At 42.3% G+C, this 14683-nt stretch overlaps 1 protein-coding gene across 3 annotated transcripts in view; it reads right to left on the reverse strand.

Moving 5' to 3' along the window:
- Window positions 1-14683, reverse strand: part of SLC12A1 (solute carrier family 12 member 1) — a 198370-nt gene that overhangs the window by 21547 nt on the left and 162140 nt on the right. For all 3 annotated transcript variants that reach the window (XM_077471959.1, XM_077471960.1, XM_077471961.1), the window contains exon 22: window positions 4146-4271. In XM_077471959.1, the coding sequence (XP_077328085.1) occupies window positions 4146-4271 (126 nt within the window). The remainder of the gene's footprint in view (window positions 1-4145; window positions 4272-14683) is intronic.

The raw sequence follows: 14683 nt of genomic DNA on the forward strand, positions 1-14683 counted from the left end.
TAGACGGGTAGAGCAAAGCATATGTAACGTCCAATTTCTGGAGTCTGCGCTTGATCTCTATAAATTCTGCTCTGCGCTTCTGCAGGTCTGGGGAAAAGTCAGAATAAAACGAAACTTTTGCGCCTCTATAAATGATACTCCCCATCTCCCTGGCCCTGCGAAGCAGAGCAACTTTATCTCGAAAATTCAAAAATTTCAGTAGCACGGATCTGGGCTGACCCCCCCAATGCAGAATTCTAAGCGGAACTCTATGTGCCCTTTCTATGGCAAAATGTTGGGAAAAGGTCTCTCTACCAAACACTTCAATTAACCATCTTTCTAAAAACTCCATTATATCAGAGCCTTCACACTTCTCCGGGAGGCCTACCAATCTTATATTGTCCCTTCGGAGTCTGTTTTCCATTTCATCCAATTTCCCGTCATATTTACCCATTTGTATTTTAAGATCTTTAACCTCTTGGTTTAGTGGGTACACCTCATCTTCAATCTGAGAAATTCTACCTTCTGCTGCTGTTATTCTGTCAACCGTTATCTGAAGTTCCTGCCGCATAAAGGACAGTTCTTCTTTAATACTTCTTGTTTGATCACATAACTCTAGCAGTGACTGTTTACAAATGTTAACAGCCCCCAAGACCTCCTTCAGCGTCGGTTCTTCTTCACCAACTATTGAGGGCTCCTGCATGGGGTTTATCTCAGATCTTCCGGCTACACCCGTACTTTTGTTATTTGTATGTTTTGTACCCACTTGTGTCGACTGCCCTTGACTCTTTCTATCCATAGGAGGTTTCACTTGACTCCCCTGTCCCCCCTTAGTTGGCGTGTTATCGGGAGTATGAGCATGAGCATATTTTTCCAGCTTGGCTGCTGCTGATATCCCAGCCGTTGTTGCACTGTACTGGGGGTCTTTTTCCTTATCTTTGTCCTTGGCCGATCTCAGTGATTGTGCCCCAACATTTTCCTGCCTAACATGCTCCTCCCCTCTCCTCCTTGCAGACATAATTCAAATCCGCAAGTGTCCCGCGGGGACTCCCCTTCCTCCTTTATCTTACACTTTACCTACTCTCTTTAAGGAAAAAAAAAAAAGGGGGGGGGGGTAATTTTTCCTGGGCCAGGGCAAGAGAAAAAAAAAAAAACGGGAATTTTCACAAATTTCAGCTACTCCGCAGCTGCTCCACTGTATTAAAAATGAGCCGGTTCCTTCCTTTTACTCCTCTTCATCCCCTTTTTCCAGCAGTTACGAAAGATAGCCGTCATTAAATTTCCATTTACATATATTTCTTATTATTGCACTTTTCCCAGAGATACTGCAACGTCCACAGCAACCCCCCCTCTGCTTCTCCTTTAATTCGGTTCAGTTAAGCTCAAAAAGCAGTAGTAAGGGATCTGGTTGTAGCTGTGACATTCTATCCCATCTCAGTACTGCGGCTCATCTCAAACGGATTATACAAGATCTCACCGGGAGCTGAGAGTCCTCTCCTCCGCCCTCCGCACGCTGTCAATGGAGGACTCGAGGGACCCCACCGCTCCGCCGTGCTCCACCGTGCTCCGCCTGCGAACGCACACGCCACCACTCTCACCAGGCGTTCAGCACCGGCCTCCGCTAGATTCCACCGGTCCACCGATCTTTAAAAAGGCTAGCAGGTTTTAGATCACAAACTTTGTGCTGTCCCAGCTTCAGTCAAAAAAAAAAAAAAACCTTTAAGAAGGGGGAGTGACCCAACAGATCAGAAGGGTTCTGACAATTACAGCTACACTTGGGTTTGATATGTCCCGACAAAATACATACGAATAAGGTGAGCCAGCAACTCCTCCAGGAAACTAAAGAAAAAACAAAAAGCTCTGCTTCTTTAAATTGTTACTTAAGCCATCCGCTTAATTATCTCCCTGGAGATACAATAGATACTTCTCTTCACTCCCCTCAGCTGTTTCTCAATACTTTATTTCTGCTTATTTCACCAGTCTTATTTTTCTAAACAGTGGATGTGCAGCAAGCTTAACATATACCAAATACCTCTCAGCCTTAGTGTTGCTCTGGTCTTAGTCCACAATACAGCTACTTCACAGAGGGGGATAGGAGAGGGGGAGAGGAGACTGTCCCTTCTTTAATGGTGCACCTGCTGCCATCGGGTTATGAGTCCCACCGCAGGACGGAGCAACCAGCATACAAAAAAGAAGAAGAATGTCCGTTCGGCGTGAGGTCCATAGCGATCGTAGGTCCCACCACTCGAAAACCGCCCTCCTAGCCACCGGAGGAGACGCCGCTCAGCGTGGAGGCGTAGGGAGGTCAGCGAGAGAAGACGCCGTACAGCGTGGAGGCATAGGCGGGGGGGCCAGCGGGAAGAGACGCAGCTCAGTGTAGCTCAGTGTAGAGTCATGGGGAGGGGAGCGAGACGCCACTCACTCACACACGCTCATCCTCCTCGCACAGCATCCGGTCACACCCCATGCTGGGACATTTGTACTTGTACTGGCCGACCCCCATCTCAAATTCTGAAGGACGGTAAATTGGCCCTTTGCTTAGAATGTTTAGAGACCTCTGCTGTAGTAAATAGAGACCAATGCATGATGAAAAATTGGTCACTATAGATTTGTTTTACTTTTCTTTTTAATGTATTGTCAACTGGCTAAACACATGCTCCTTGGCATTTAGAAATAATTCAGAAAAACATATTTCAGAGCATCGCAAAGTCCAAGTAAAAGAATGTGTGGTTGAATTTCAAACATAGTTGCACTGTTCAGGCAAGTTTTCCAGAGTGACATTACTAAATACTGTTGTGTATATTCCCACATTTGAACCAATCCCAACCTTTAAAGAAAACTATATGAGCTGCTCTGTTGGAAAATTGGCAGACTTGCTATGTGTGTAGACACTGGGATTGATTTACTAAAGGAGTAGAGACTGTTCATTTAACAATGTGAATGTTTACTGAGCTTAGTAATGTATTCACATCAATCAACTAATTGTGTACTAGCAGAAGTCCTGTTTGTCTTATTTCCCTCATATCTAATTGGAGGTTCAGATTCTTATTTAGTAAATCAATTCTTTAATCTGACTACACTGGTTGCGTCCCATAATTTTAGACCTTTAACCTAAGTGATGTGATTTCTTCTTTTGGCACATATACGATTTTTCTGGTTTAATGCCACGTACACACGACCGGACTTTCCGACAGACTAGGTACAACGGAATCAGTCCATCGGACAATCCGATCGTGTGTGGGCTAATCCGATTATTTTTCATTTAAAAAATCAGACGGACCTAGAAATAGAACATGTTTCAAATCTGTCCGACGGACTAAATTCCTATCGGAAAAACTGTTCATCTGTATGCTGGTCCAACGGACCAAATACGACGCAAGGGAAGCTATTGGCTACTGGCTATTGAACTTCCTTTTTTAGTCCCATCTTATGTCATCACATTCAAAACGAACTGACTTTTGAACAGGCCTAGTCCGTTTGTCTGTGGCCAAATCTGTTCCGAAAGTCTGTCGAAACTCTGCCGAAAGTCAGTCAGGAAGACTGTTGGACCTAGTCTGCCGGAAAGTCCGGTCGTGTGTACGCAGCATTAGAAGACATTAGCTTACTAGCAGGCCCTCACATATCACCTGATGAATAATTATTATATGTCTATGCATCTCTAAGAACTTACAAAGTTACTCCCAATATTTACAGCTACTAACTTTTTTATTAATACTTTTTTTAAAAACAATACCAATTAGTGTGGTCCAGAGAATCTCTTGATTTCCCCATCAACACAGCCAGTGTTGATGGGGGAATCCTTCCCGCTGCGCTATTGAGTTATGCCAACGGAGGGGAGCATTCCCAGCCAGCAAAACATAATGATTACTGTTAGCCATAGCCATCAGCAGTAATTAATGTAAAAAAAAACAACAACAGGCTGTTTGTACCCAAGTTGATCCATTGATCAGTCTGCCCATACATGGATCAAATCTAGGCCAGTCCTTGCTGAACCGGTCGAATTTCAATCCATGTATGGCCAGCTTAAATTTACTTTTAGGTAGAATTACTAACTTCCAGAATATGAGCAACATGTTCAATTACCATATGTTTGTCTTCCCTATTAATTGTTTATGGGAATGCAGCATAGAGTCAGTAGATCATGGAAGTATCACAGTATTTCTTACCTCCATCATCAAAAATCCACCACACATCAATTGTGCCTTTGCCTTGCTTCTTCTTGAACTGCTCACTAGCTTCTACAAGTTTTTGGTTGTATTCACCAGTAGACATTGCTGGGAGTGTGTTGACATCTGAAAAATACAGCAAAACCTATGAATGCTAAATCTGCATAGTGAGCATATTTACAGTATAAAGGAACTTGTCTATAAAGATAAATGTGGATTTGCTGATCTCTCATTGAGAAAATGCTGGTTACCTGGTTGACAAGATTACCCCTTGGTTAAAATACTTTCTAACCCACTGACCCAGTACTAGTATGATGATCAGGAGTTCTGACTTCCTTCTAACTTCTCTAGCTTGTTCTGGGTCAGCGGTTTGACAAGTAATGAAGCCAGAGACAGCCATTTCAAAAAAGAGTCGCCCATATTTATCTCTATACAAATTTCCTTTAAAGCAGAATTAAAGGGGTTAAAAGTTTTCTTTCCAACAGTCCCTCACTGGTGCCGGTATCATCTCCTCTGTGCTGGTCTTCAGCCAACTTCATTGGCCGGCACGGGCTGACATCAGTGCAGGAGGGCACCATCCTAGCACACATAGCCTGGCCCTGTAAGTCAAGTTGCGCATGCGCAGCTCAGTTTACAGCTTCGGAAAAGACAAAGAGCAGGCAGGTAGGGACATTTTATTACAGAAGAGACATTGCCTGTAAACCTGTATAAAAAGAAATCTCGCGCTAAATAATAATAGTATTAAAGACTGCTGTACTTTTACTACTCCTTGAATATGAGGAAGTGAAAAAATCAACAAAATATACTGTGTCTCACCACTGAGTATTTCAACATATGAATATAACATCACAGTAATGAAAAACAAGCACGTTCCACAAATCAAGTGTCCAGGTGTGTTTAAATCTTGTTCCAGAAAATAATTATACTGTGCACTACTCCTAGTGACAGAGTAACGATCAACCCATGTTCCAAATGAATAGGATTAAATGTGCCTCTTACCAGATCCTCGTGATCTCCAAGTTATAGGAGATCATGATACGCCTGGGAATGGAGGAGCCTAGCCTGTTACAGGGAAACGTGTTGGAAGGAAACGGGATTTGTGACACGATTATAATCCAGACCTGTTGGTGATCCCTGGGTTGGATTATCCTCTCTCTACTGCTTGTTTTTATTTATGATCCTGTAAGTGCATATTTTAGCCCAATAATTCCCTTATGTATACATAATACGTGTGGAGCCTTCCCTGTGTTCTTAATCCTATGCATATATGAGGTGAAGAGTGCACAGTGATTCCAGATCGATCTGTGCTAGGCTGGGAAGCTGATTGATCTATTCATTGTGGAGGTAGTAGTATACATTGGATGAGTCCTTACATCTGTTCACCTCAGGCGTATCATAGTTACACAGTTAGTAAGGTTGAATAAAGACACCAGTCCATCCAGAGTGAGGGTGCATGTCTACAATTGTCCATATGCCTGTACATTGTGTCTTATTAAGATGCTCATCTAATATATTATTATTTAACAGAAGCCAATTAACCTACCAGCATGTCTTTGGAGTGTGGGAGGAAACCAGAGTACCCAGAGGAAACACACACAGGCACAGGGAAGAACATTCAAACTCCAGGCAGGTAGTGTTGTGTTTGGGATGTGAACCAGCAACTATGTTATTGCTAGGCAAGAGTGCTACCCACTATACCACTGTGCCACCCATAATGATCTCCTATAATGATCTCCTATAACTTAGAGGTTATGGGGATCTGGTAAGAGGTATATTTAATCCTTTTCATTTGGAACATGGATTGATCATTACTCTATCACTAGGAGCGGTGCACAATAAAATTATTTTCTGGAACAAGATTTAAACACATATTTGAATGAACACGCATGGGCACTTGATTTGTGGAACTTTTTTCAATTGTTTTTCATTACTGTGATGTTATAAGACTATGTTGAAGTACTCAGTGGTGGGTCACAGCATATGTTGTTGATTATTTTTACACATACAGTAAGAAGGCACATATCTTTTACATTTTTGAGCACTGTAATAAAAAATTGTCTGCTCGCAGTTTTTTACAGTGAGACTTCAGTTCAGTGTTAAAGTTCTATCCAGTATGAGCAAACATACATGTAGTACTCTGTCCCATGTTTCTAAGTGTTTTGTAACTCTAATTATGAGATCCAACCTGCCCCCCCTTCTCCTGCCAACAGCTATGAAAGAAACAACCAATTCATAGCTGTAGCTTGTAATGGCTGTTAGCACTTTACTAAGACAAGCAACAGTAAGAGGAATGCAGATGGAGGGGGTGGAGCTCATCCACCTCTGCATTCCACTTGCCGTTGATTGTCTTGGTAAAGTGCTCACAGCCTTGACAAGCTGCAGCTATGAATCAACCATCGCCTTCCTGGCTAGTCGGCAACGGCAAGAAGGGCGGGGGCAGTTCGTACCTCTAAACTAGGGTTAGAAAGCACTTAGACACATGGGACAAAGTACTTTTGTGTACTTTCTCCCACAGGGGACAGAACTGGAAAAAATTATAATGATAGATCTTCTTTAACCACTTCAGCCCCGGAAGATTTTACCCCCTTAATGAACAGGCCATTTTTCGCGATACGGCACTGCGCTACTTTAACTGACAATTGCGTGGTCGTACAACGCTATACCCAAATAAAATCTATGTCCTTTTTTTCCCACAAATAGAGCTTTCTTTTGGTGGCATGTGATCACCTCTGCAGTTTTTATCATCAATTTTTAGCGGGACTGCAACATTGTGGCGGACAAATCTGACACTAATTGACACTTTTTGGGGACCAGTGACACCAATACGATGGCAGTGGCACAGAGCTCAGAATGGCGTGGGTATGCCATCCCTTCAGAGCGCATGTACCGGTGACACCACCGGCTGCATGTAGTGAGTATATCTCCTAAACTGTGGTTTAGGAAATATTCACTGTACCCACAGGTAAGCCTTATTATAGACTTACCTGTAGGTATAAGTTAAGAAAAAAACTTTACTTCCACTTTAAGGTAAAGATTAACATGCAATTACCCACAGTGACCATTAAAAAAGGAATCTTTACTGATCTGATGTCACTAACTGTAAATAACTGGTGGATATAATTTACTTTGCTTTATGCTCTTTCCAGTACATTACTGAGCATGCCCTATTGTGACAGTTCAGGTAAAAGATCTTCACATTCATTTTTCTTGCAGAAGTTCAGTTGACTGTAACATTACACATACAGGTGCATATTAGGGCAAGAACCTTGCAAAGTTTAGGAAATGTCACTTTCAATTATTTAGTAGATGGACATTTTAGAGCACACATTATTTAATAGTATCAATCTGCAGTAGCCGCGTGTGTTTTATAATTGTGTCTGTCTTTCAGCATGACACCCACTGTTGGTAAAATGTCTCCTATATTTCACCTGCAGGGACCGCACAGCTCAGACGATCGGTGGCAGCACATCACTTTCAGAGCATTCTCTTTGTCCAGTCTGTTCTGTGACATTTAGCTTAGAATAAAAAATGGATGAGCCATCGCACAATCAAATGAAGATGACAAAGTTCGCCTTTTATCTTGCGGAATGCCAAAATGTACAAAACACTGTAGTAACAGAAACAGAAATGCTACATTTTGCACATTACTACACTCTCTAGAGTAAAAAGAAGCTAATGTCACTGTCACTTTTGTAATGTCAGCCTTCTCTTGGTTCTGACACTGGATTGTTGCCTTAGTCTCAAGAGTGTGAATAAACAGTTATTCAATCACATTAATGTGTTGGTGGTTGTAAAGGCAGAAGGTAAACAAAAAAAACCCTCTGCATGCAGCTTCCCTGCAGTCCTCCTAAATACATACCTGAGTGCAATCTCGATCCAGCAATGTGCACAAGATACAAGGCTCTCTTGGCTTTCTCCCTCCTCATTGGCTCAGAGACAGTAACGAGAGCCATTGGCTCCGGCTGCCATCAATCACTGCCAGCAGGGCCAAGCACCGATCTGTGTGTCCATAGGGCACATGCAAAGGTGCTCCTATTGCAAGCGGTTTGCTATGGGGACAGTCAACTTGGGGAGGTGCCAGTGTTGGCAGGTGACCCGAGAAGAAGAGGATCAGGGCTGCTTTGTGTAAAACCATTGCAAAGAGCAGGTAAGTCTTTGTTAATTTAAATTAAAAAATCATTTAGGCTTATGTGATGATACTTAAAACAAAGTTCCACCCAAAAGTGGAACTTCCGCTTATTTCATTCCTCCCCCCCTCCGGTGCCACATTTGGCACCATTCTGTTTTTCACAGGTCCCCACTTCTGGGAGACAGGGGCGCGGCGCCGTTGCTCAAAAGTTCGCCCCCCTTCCTCCAGTGCCGGGCCAAATAGAAAGCACAGCGCGCTCTTGCGCATGCACAGTAGGGAACCGGCTGTGATGCCAAAAGGCTTCACTGCTGGTTTACCTTAGTTGAGATGGCAGCGTCAGCACCCGACAGCCAATCCAAAGATCGGCTGGGGTGCCGACATCGCGGGCTGCCTGGACAGGTAAGTGTCCATATAGTAAAAGTCAGCCGCTACTGTATTTGTAGCTGCTGATTTAAAAAAAAAATTCCCCAGGCTGGACCTCCTCTTTAATATATTGTAACTTTATGATTTTACCAGTGAAAAGAAATGTTAAACTCTGTATGCACATGTATTTCATTTTCTATACTTTGTCCACTGTGGCCAACGACCTTGGCATTAATGCTTTCACCTAAATACATTCCTAAGACCGTGATAAGACAGTAGCCCGCCTATGTACAGCCTTCATTTGTAGTAGAATTACTGTAATAATATTATGATACCTACACGAGTACGGTTCTAAAAAAAAACTTCAAATGCACCAAATGAACAGAACAGAAAGATACTGGATGTTACTTTATGTGTCTGTTCCCTATTGCATCTGTTCCCTACTGCAATAGTTACTATTAAATTGGAACCACTTTTCAGTATTAGGATAGGAGTCGCCTTTGTCTAAAATTTCCAAGACACCAGCAAATCAATCCTTGCATCTAAAAATGCTACCGACCTTACAACAGATTACTCCTGCAGTGGCCTATTTATACAATATGCCTACAAATAGAAAAGCTTAATTCTCTATTTTTTGCATCCAACCTGTACATTTTTATAAAACCATGATGCATACACCGTTTATTGCACCGTTTATTGCTTCTTTTCATGTATGGCTTTCAGAAAAGTGGAGTAATACTTCACCACACTTTCAGGGGAACACATGACTTTTATGCTGAAGCATCAGTTCCTTGTGACTTGGTGGCTCAGACAGCAATTACAGTGATAGATGGCCTGTCATAAGGATGCTAAGAGTAGAGATTAGTAGCGCTTGACATCTTCAGCATTGCACAACACAGAGTAATGGAAGGGGTGATCGTACCTTCAAAGATTTGAGATGTATCTATCAGTATCAGTTTTATCTTCTTACAATAGAGTGTAAAAAAAACTCCATAAGTTTTATTTCTACTGCTATTATATTAATAAAATAAACAAGTACTAGTGCATGTACTTGAAAATTTGCAGGGCTTTATTAGAAACTCTTACATTTCCTAATTGTATTTTATATCTATATTGTTGTCAAATTTCATGGTTCCATTATACATTTTATAGATCCATTAGCGACTGATTAAAAATGATTTTGCCTGTATTAAACGTGTGCACTGTGCCATGCATCCGGAGCTCAATGACCAAGAGTCTTAACTGCAATCCCCCAATCAGCCACCAATCAAGTGAATTTATAATGCCAATGTTTTCTCCTTATACAATTCAACACTTATCTCTGGGAATCTTGGACAGTGATTGCATGGCCTTTTTCCAATAAACAGACGCAACACTGTCATTACTTATTCTACCACCACCAAAATGTATGACCTTATGTCAGTGTTTCTCAACTCCAGTCCTCAAGGCGCCCCAACAGGTCATGTTTTCTGGATTTCCCAGGATGGAACGTCTGTGGTAATTACTAAGGTAGTGAAACTGATCAAATCACCTGTGCAAAATAATGGAAAACCTGAAAACATGACCTGTTGGGGCGCCTTGAGGACTGGAGTTGAGAAAAACTGCCTTACATTTATACTTCATACATAGATCTTGCTTCAAAAGACTTTGATGTTTGCTTCTGGGATCAATTAGAATTAATTACAGGTGCCTTTGACCTAAAATTGGCCTACATTTGACCTGCTTCTAACTGATTTGCATTCCCACAGACTGGTATACAGAGAAAAGCCTGTCATCACTGGCCCTTATAACGACACATAAAAAAATAATGTGGATTTTCTGTTTAGCAGCTGATTTTTAAAATTTGGAGAAAAAATGCCCGTAGCAAAAAATGTATCAGAGCAACCAATCAAGTTTCATTCAATCAACTGATCTAGCTAGTTGCTATAGGCAGATATTATGTTTTTGCTTCAGTGTTATTGGGATTCATCTTCGTAGACTGTTCTCTGTGTTGTCAGAGCTATATACTATAAGCCATATCTAGCTCTAATTACTACTCATATCCTGGACTAAGATGCCCAAACACTAAGCACATTTTGGCTAATTTGTGATGAACTTGCCTAAATTCGATCAAAAATTATCGTATCTACAAAAAATTGTACAGCTCTACCTTACCTTCCTGTTGATTTAGTTTCAATTTAGTTTCAGACTTAGTTTTAATCAGATTTAAATTGAGTTGATTTGCAAGAGTTGAAAATGATTGATTGTTTTGCATCATTTGGCAGCACTGTCATAGTTTTTTCATGAATATGATCATATTAATCAGGTTATGAAAAACATGGTGGAACCAGTGATGAGGTTAACAACTTACGATTGTAAGTTCAGATCAAATCTTAATTATCTACTTTCCCGTATGGGGCCTATCAATTGAATGGGTAGTCAACTATAGATTGATTATTCCTATGGAAGAAATCAATCAGAAAATAACTCAATCATTAATTAAAGTTGATGCCTCTTACGGGGGAAACGCATCGGGTGGAGCCGTTTTGTGTGACGTCGCTATGTACCAGCCTGCAGGCTAAGCCATGGTTGTCTGGATCCTACTTCTTGTGGTTAAATGTCTTATTTTATGTAAGTGCAGTGGAACCTTTTAACTACTTGCTTACAGTGCACTTAAACCCCCTCCTGTCCAGACCAATTTGCAGCGCTGATGCACTTTGAATGACAATTGCGCGGTCATGCTACACTGTACCCAAATTTGCTTTCCCATTAATAGAGGTTTCTTTTGGTGGTATTTGATCACCTTTGCGGTTTTTATTTTTTGTTAATTTTTTTTTAAAAAGACCGATTTAAAAAAAACAACATTTTTTTTTATATTTTGTTATAAAATTTTGCAAACAGGTAATTTTTCTCCTTCATTGATTTATGCTGATGAGGCGGCACTGATGGGCGTTGATAGGTGGCAATGATGGACACTGATGGGTGGCAATAATGGCCACTGATCGGTTACACTGATAGGCAGTACTGCTAGGTGGCACTGATTGGCACCACTGGTGGGCAATGGCAGGTGGCACTGGCAGGGGATACTGATGGGCACAGATGAGGCATAATTGCCTCTTCATTTTCGGGACCTATGTCCCTTGCAGGTAAGCTGGTTATCGGCTTTTTTTTCTCCTCATGCTGTCAGCTGATCAGCCAATGACAGCAGGGCATGCACAGGGAGCGTGCAAAGGGTAGGCTGTCATATGACGGCCTCCCCGAAATTCAGGTCTGCACTGTGGCCGTCATTCGGCTATAACGGGGACAGCAAGTGGTTAAATAAACAGTGTTTTTATGTACTGCACCATGAAGTCTTTCTCTTCTATTGTCCTCCATACATAAGAGATTCTATGGTGGATCCAATATTCGTATGGAATACTATTGATATATATGGATATCATAATCCCACCAGGAAGGAGTGCTGAACATCTCTGTTGGCTGACATCTATATACTAAGCATATTTGATCTATATAACCTGAAATCCAACCTTTCTGGTAAACAGGGTGTATTTGATTTGGGGAGAGCACTTTTCTTTGATTTCACTCATCACCTGTCACAGATTCAATACAGTTATTTGGATTTCTTGTGGACTGGAATATTATACATATAATTTTCATCCTAATCACATAGAATGCATTAAGATAAAAAACCTTCTGATTTTAGAACCACTTTAAGGTTCTAAAGTTCTTAATCTAGATATGGTACTTTTGCTGTTCACATCCCATCCCTGTAAAGCCCCTAATAAATTCATAGTTGCAACTATGAAGAAACTATGCCACCACACCATAGAGCTCTGGTGCCCAACCTGGGGGTCCTTTGGCACTTATTTTGTGGCCCTTGAAGATAGTAGTTTGTGTTTAAAGATAAGTTCATCTTTAAAAAAATAAAAATAAATGCAAGTCTTTTTGCAGGTAAAAAAAAATGTGCATTTTTTTTTTTTTTACTTGGAGCCTGTAAAGCATTGTACCCGCAATCAGCAGATCACAGGTGCCATGCAGTACTCCTGCAGACCATACGGGCAGGCAGATACGAACTGACAGGAAGCGCTCAACAGCACTCTGGTAGCTCATTGAGAATTAGAATCCGATAGCCGCAAAGGCTGTGGGGACTTGTACATTTCCAATTCACAGAACGCTGTTGGCCGGGAGAAGATCCCTGCTCGCTGTCAAAACAGGGAGGGGGTGGGGACAGAGGAGGTGGTGTTTGGGGATCGGTGCAATTCTAACATTTTACATGGGACACCCTGAATATGGGTGTAACATGCATAAAAGGTGAACTTATCCTTTAAAGCTTTCTCAAGCCAATAAAAAAATACTCTTTAGCCTTGGCTTCTTGTAGGAAAATTGTGTTAGCAATCCCCCCCCCCCCACTAATTACTAATGCACTAATTGGCATGCTTACGCCCTAAGCATAAATCCCCTCTCTTCCCAGGACAAATCTGCCTCCACTGCTGAAATAAATCACCCCTCCTAACACAATACTCCCCATCCACCCTCCTAGTGAAAATCCCTCCCCTAAGTTCCCCTCTTAGTACAGATACCCTTCAGTCATCCCCAGTAGCATGCAAGTCCCCCCCACAAAGAATGTATCCTATCCTAGCACACACCCCCTGTACCATATCTAGCACAAATCCTCTTCCCCCCTCAAAACACAAATTCCCCAAATCACATTTCGTAACCACCCTCCCCCAATTTCCTCTCCTAGAACAATTCTTACCCCCTACTGCATCCCAAATTCCCCCACCCAACACAATTCCTTCCTCCCCAATCTCCTTGTGGTGACCCCACACCTCACATGATACCACAGTGCCCAGGGCAGCCTCCCCTCTTGCCCACCCCTTGTTATGGCCCTGCCCACTTGTGATACATTCTGTACTAGAGGAATTCTAAGATCCATGGGCGTCTGCAGGTAGGGGCAAGGGGGGGTCAAGTGCCCCCCCTGGAATCAGGGATTAGATCTTAAATTCAGCACAGTTGCATTGCTATCGGGCAGCCCGCACCCGGGTGCCATCCGCCAGTGGGGTAACACCATCAAGGTGCTGTCAAGCCCCCCCATCAGTGAAGTATGACTTCGGGCTCTTTTCCCTGCTCAGTTCAGCAGAGAACTCAGCGTCGCTGTGACAGGAGAAAGGCAAGCTGTGGGCTATCAAATGTTTTCCCCACTCGCCCCCCCCCTTTCTCCTGTCAGGGACAAGAGATGGCGGCTCTAACCAAGTTCCCTGCCCAGCTTCTTGCCCGAGAGACATGCTGCCCAGCGCCACCAGAGAGAGAAATGCTGCCCAGTGCCACCAGAGAGAGCCACACTGCCCAGCACCACCAGAGAGAAAAACTGAGCCACTACCAGGGTACAGACATGCTACACTACTGACCAAAGTCGCCCCAGGGGAACCCAGAGTGAGCGATCGTCCAGCCGGAGGGATCACTGCTGTAGTTTCGCTGGGTCTGGTAAGAGGGCCTGTTGGCCATTATCCATTACTTATCCTAGGGACTGTACTATGTCTGCAGTCTCTGACCATGATAATGTGATCATGACATTGTCGAAAAGGGGAGGTGCATGGGTGACCCTAAAATGATGCCCCCCCCTGAAAAAGGTTCTGCGGATGCCCATGCTAAGATCTGCAGTATATTAGCTTCTACGGCAAGTAAAAGAGATCCCAACAGCAATAGGTTATGTAACAATTCCAAAAATGTTTCCCATACGAATCATCAGCTTATGAATACGAATAAAATGCATTATTATTTCGGTGACCCGGCTTACAGTATCTTGTGTGAAGCAGCATTTGTAAGTAGGAAATGCATTGTTGCATTTTGGCAATTTTCCCAAGGAATAGAATAAACATAATCATATAAAATAATGTATATCAAATTCAGTTATTTGCTATAATTAGTGTAATTTGATTTACATTATTGCAATACTTCCCACATTATGTTATAATTTTTTTCCAAAAAGAGAGAAACAATTAAAGGCTATCAAAGAGTTGGGATTGGAAAGGCATTGCTTGAACATCAGACAGTAAAATGTCACTGA

The sequence above is a fragment of the Lithobates pipiens genome, unplaced genomic scaffold (assembly GCF_037356315.1).
Source record: "Lithobates pipiens isolate NorthernLeopardFrog02 unplaced genomic scaffold, aLitPip1_a1.2 Scaffold_8, whole genome shotgun sequence".
NCBI lineage: Eukaryota > Metazoa > Chordata > Amphibia > Anura > Ranidae > Lithobates > Lithobates pipiens.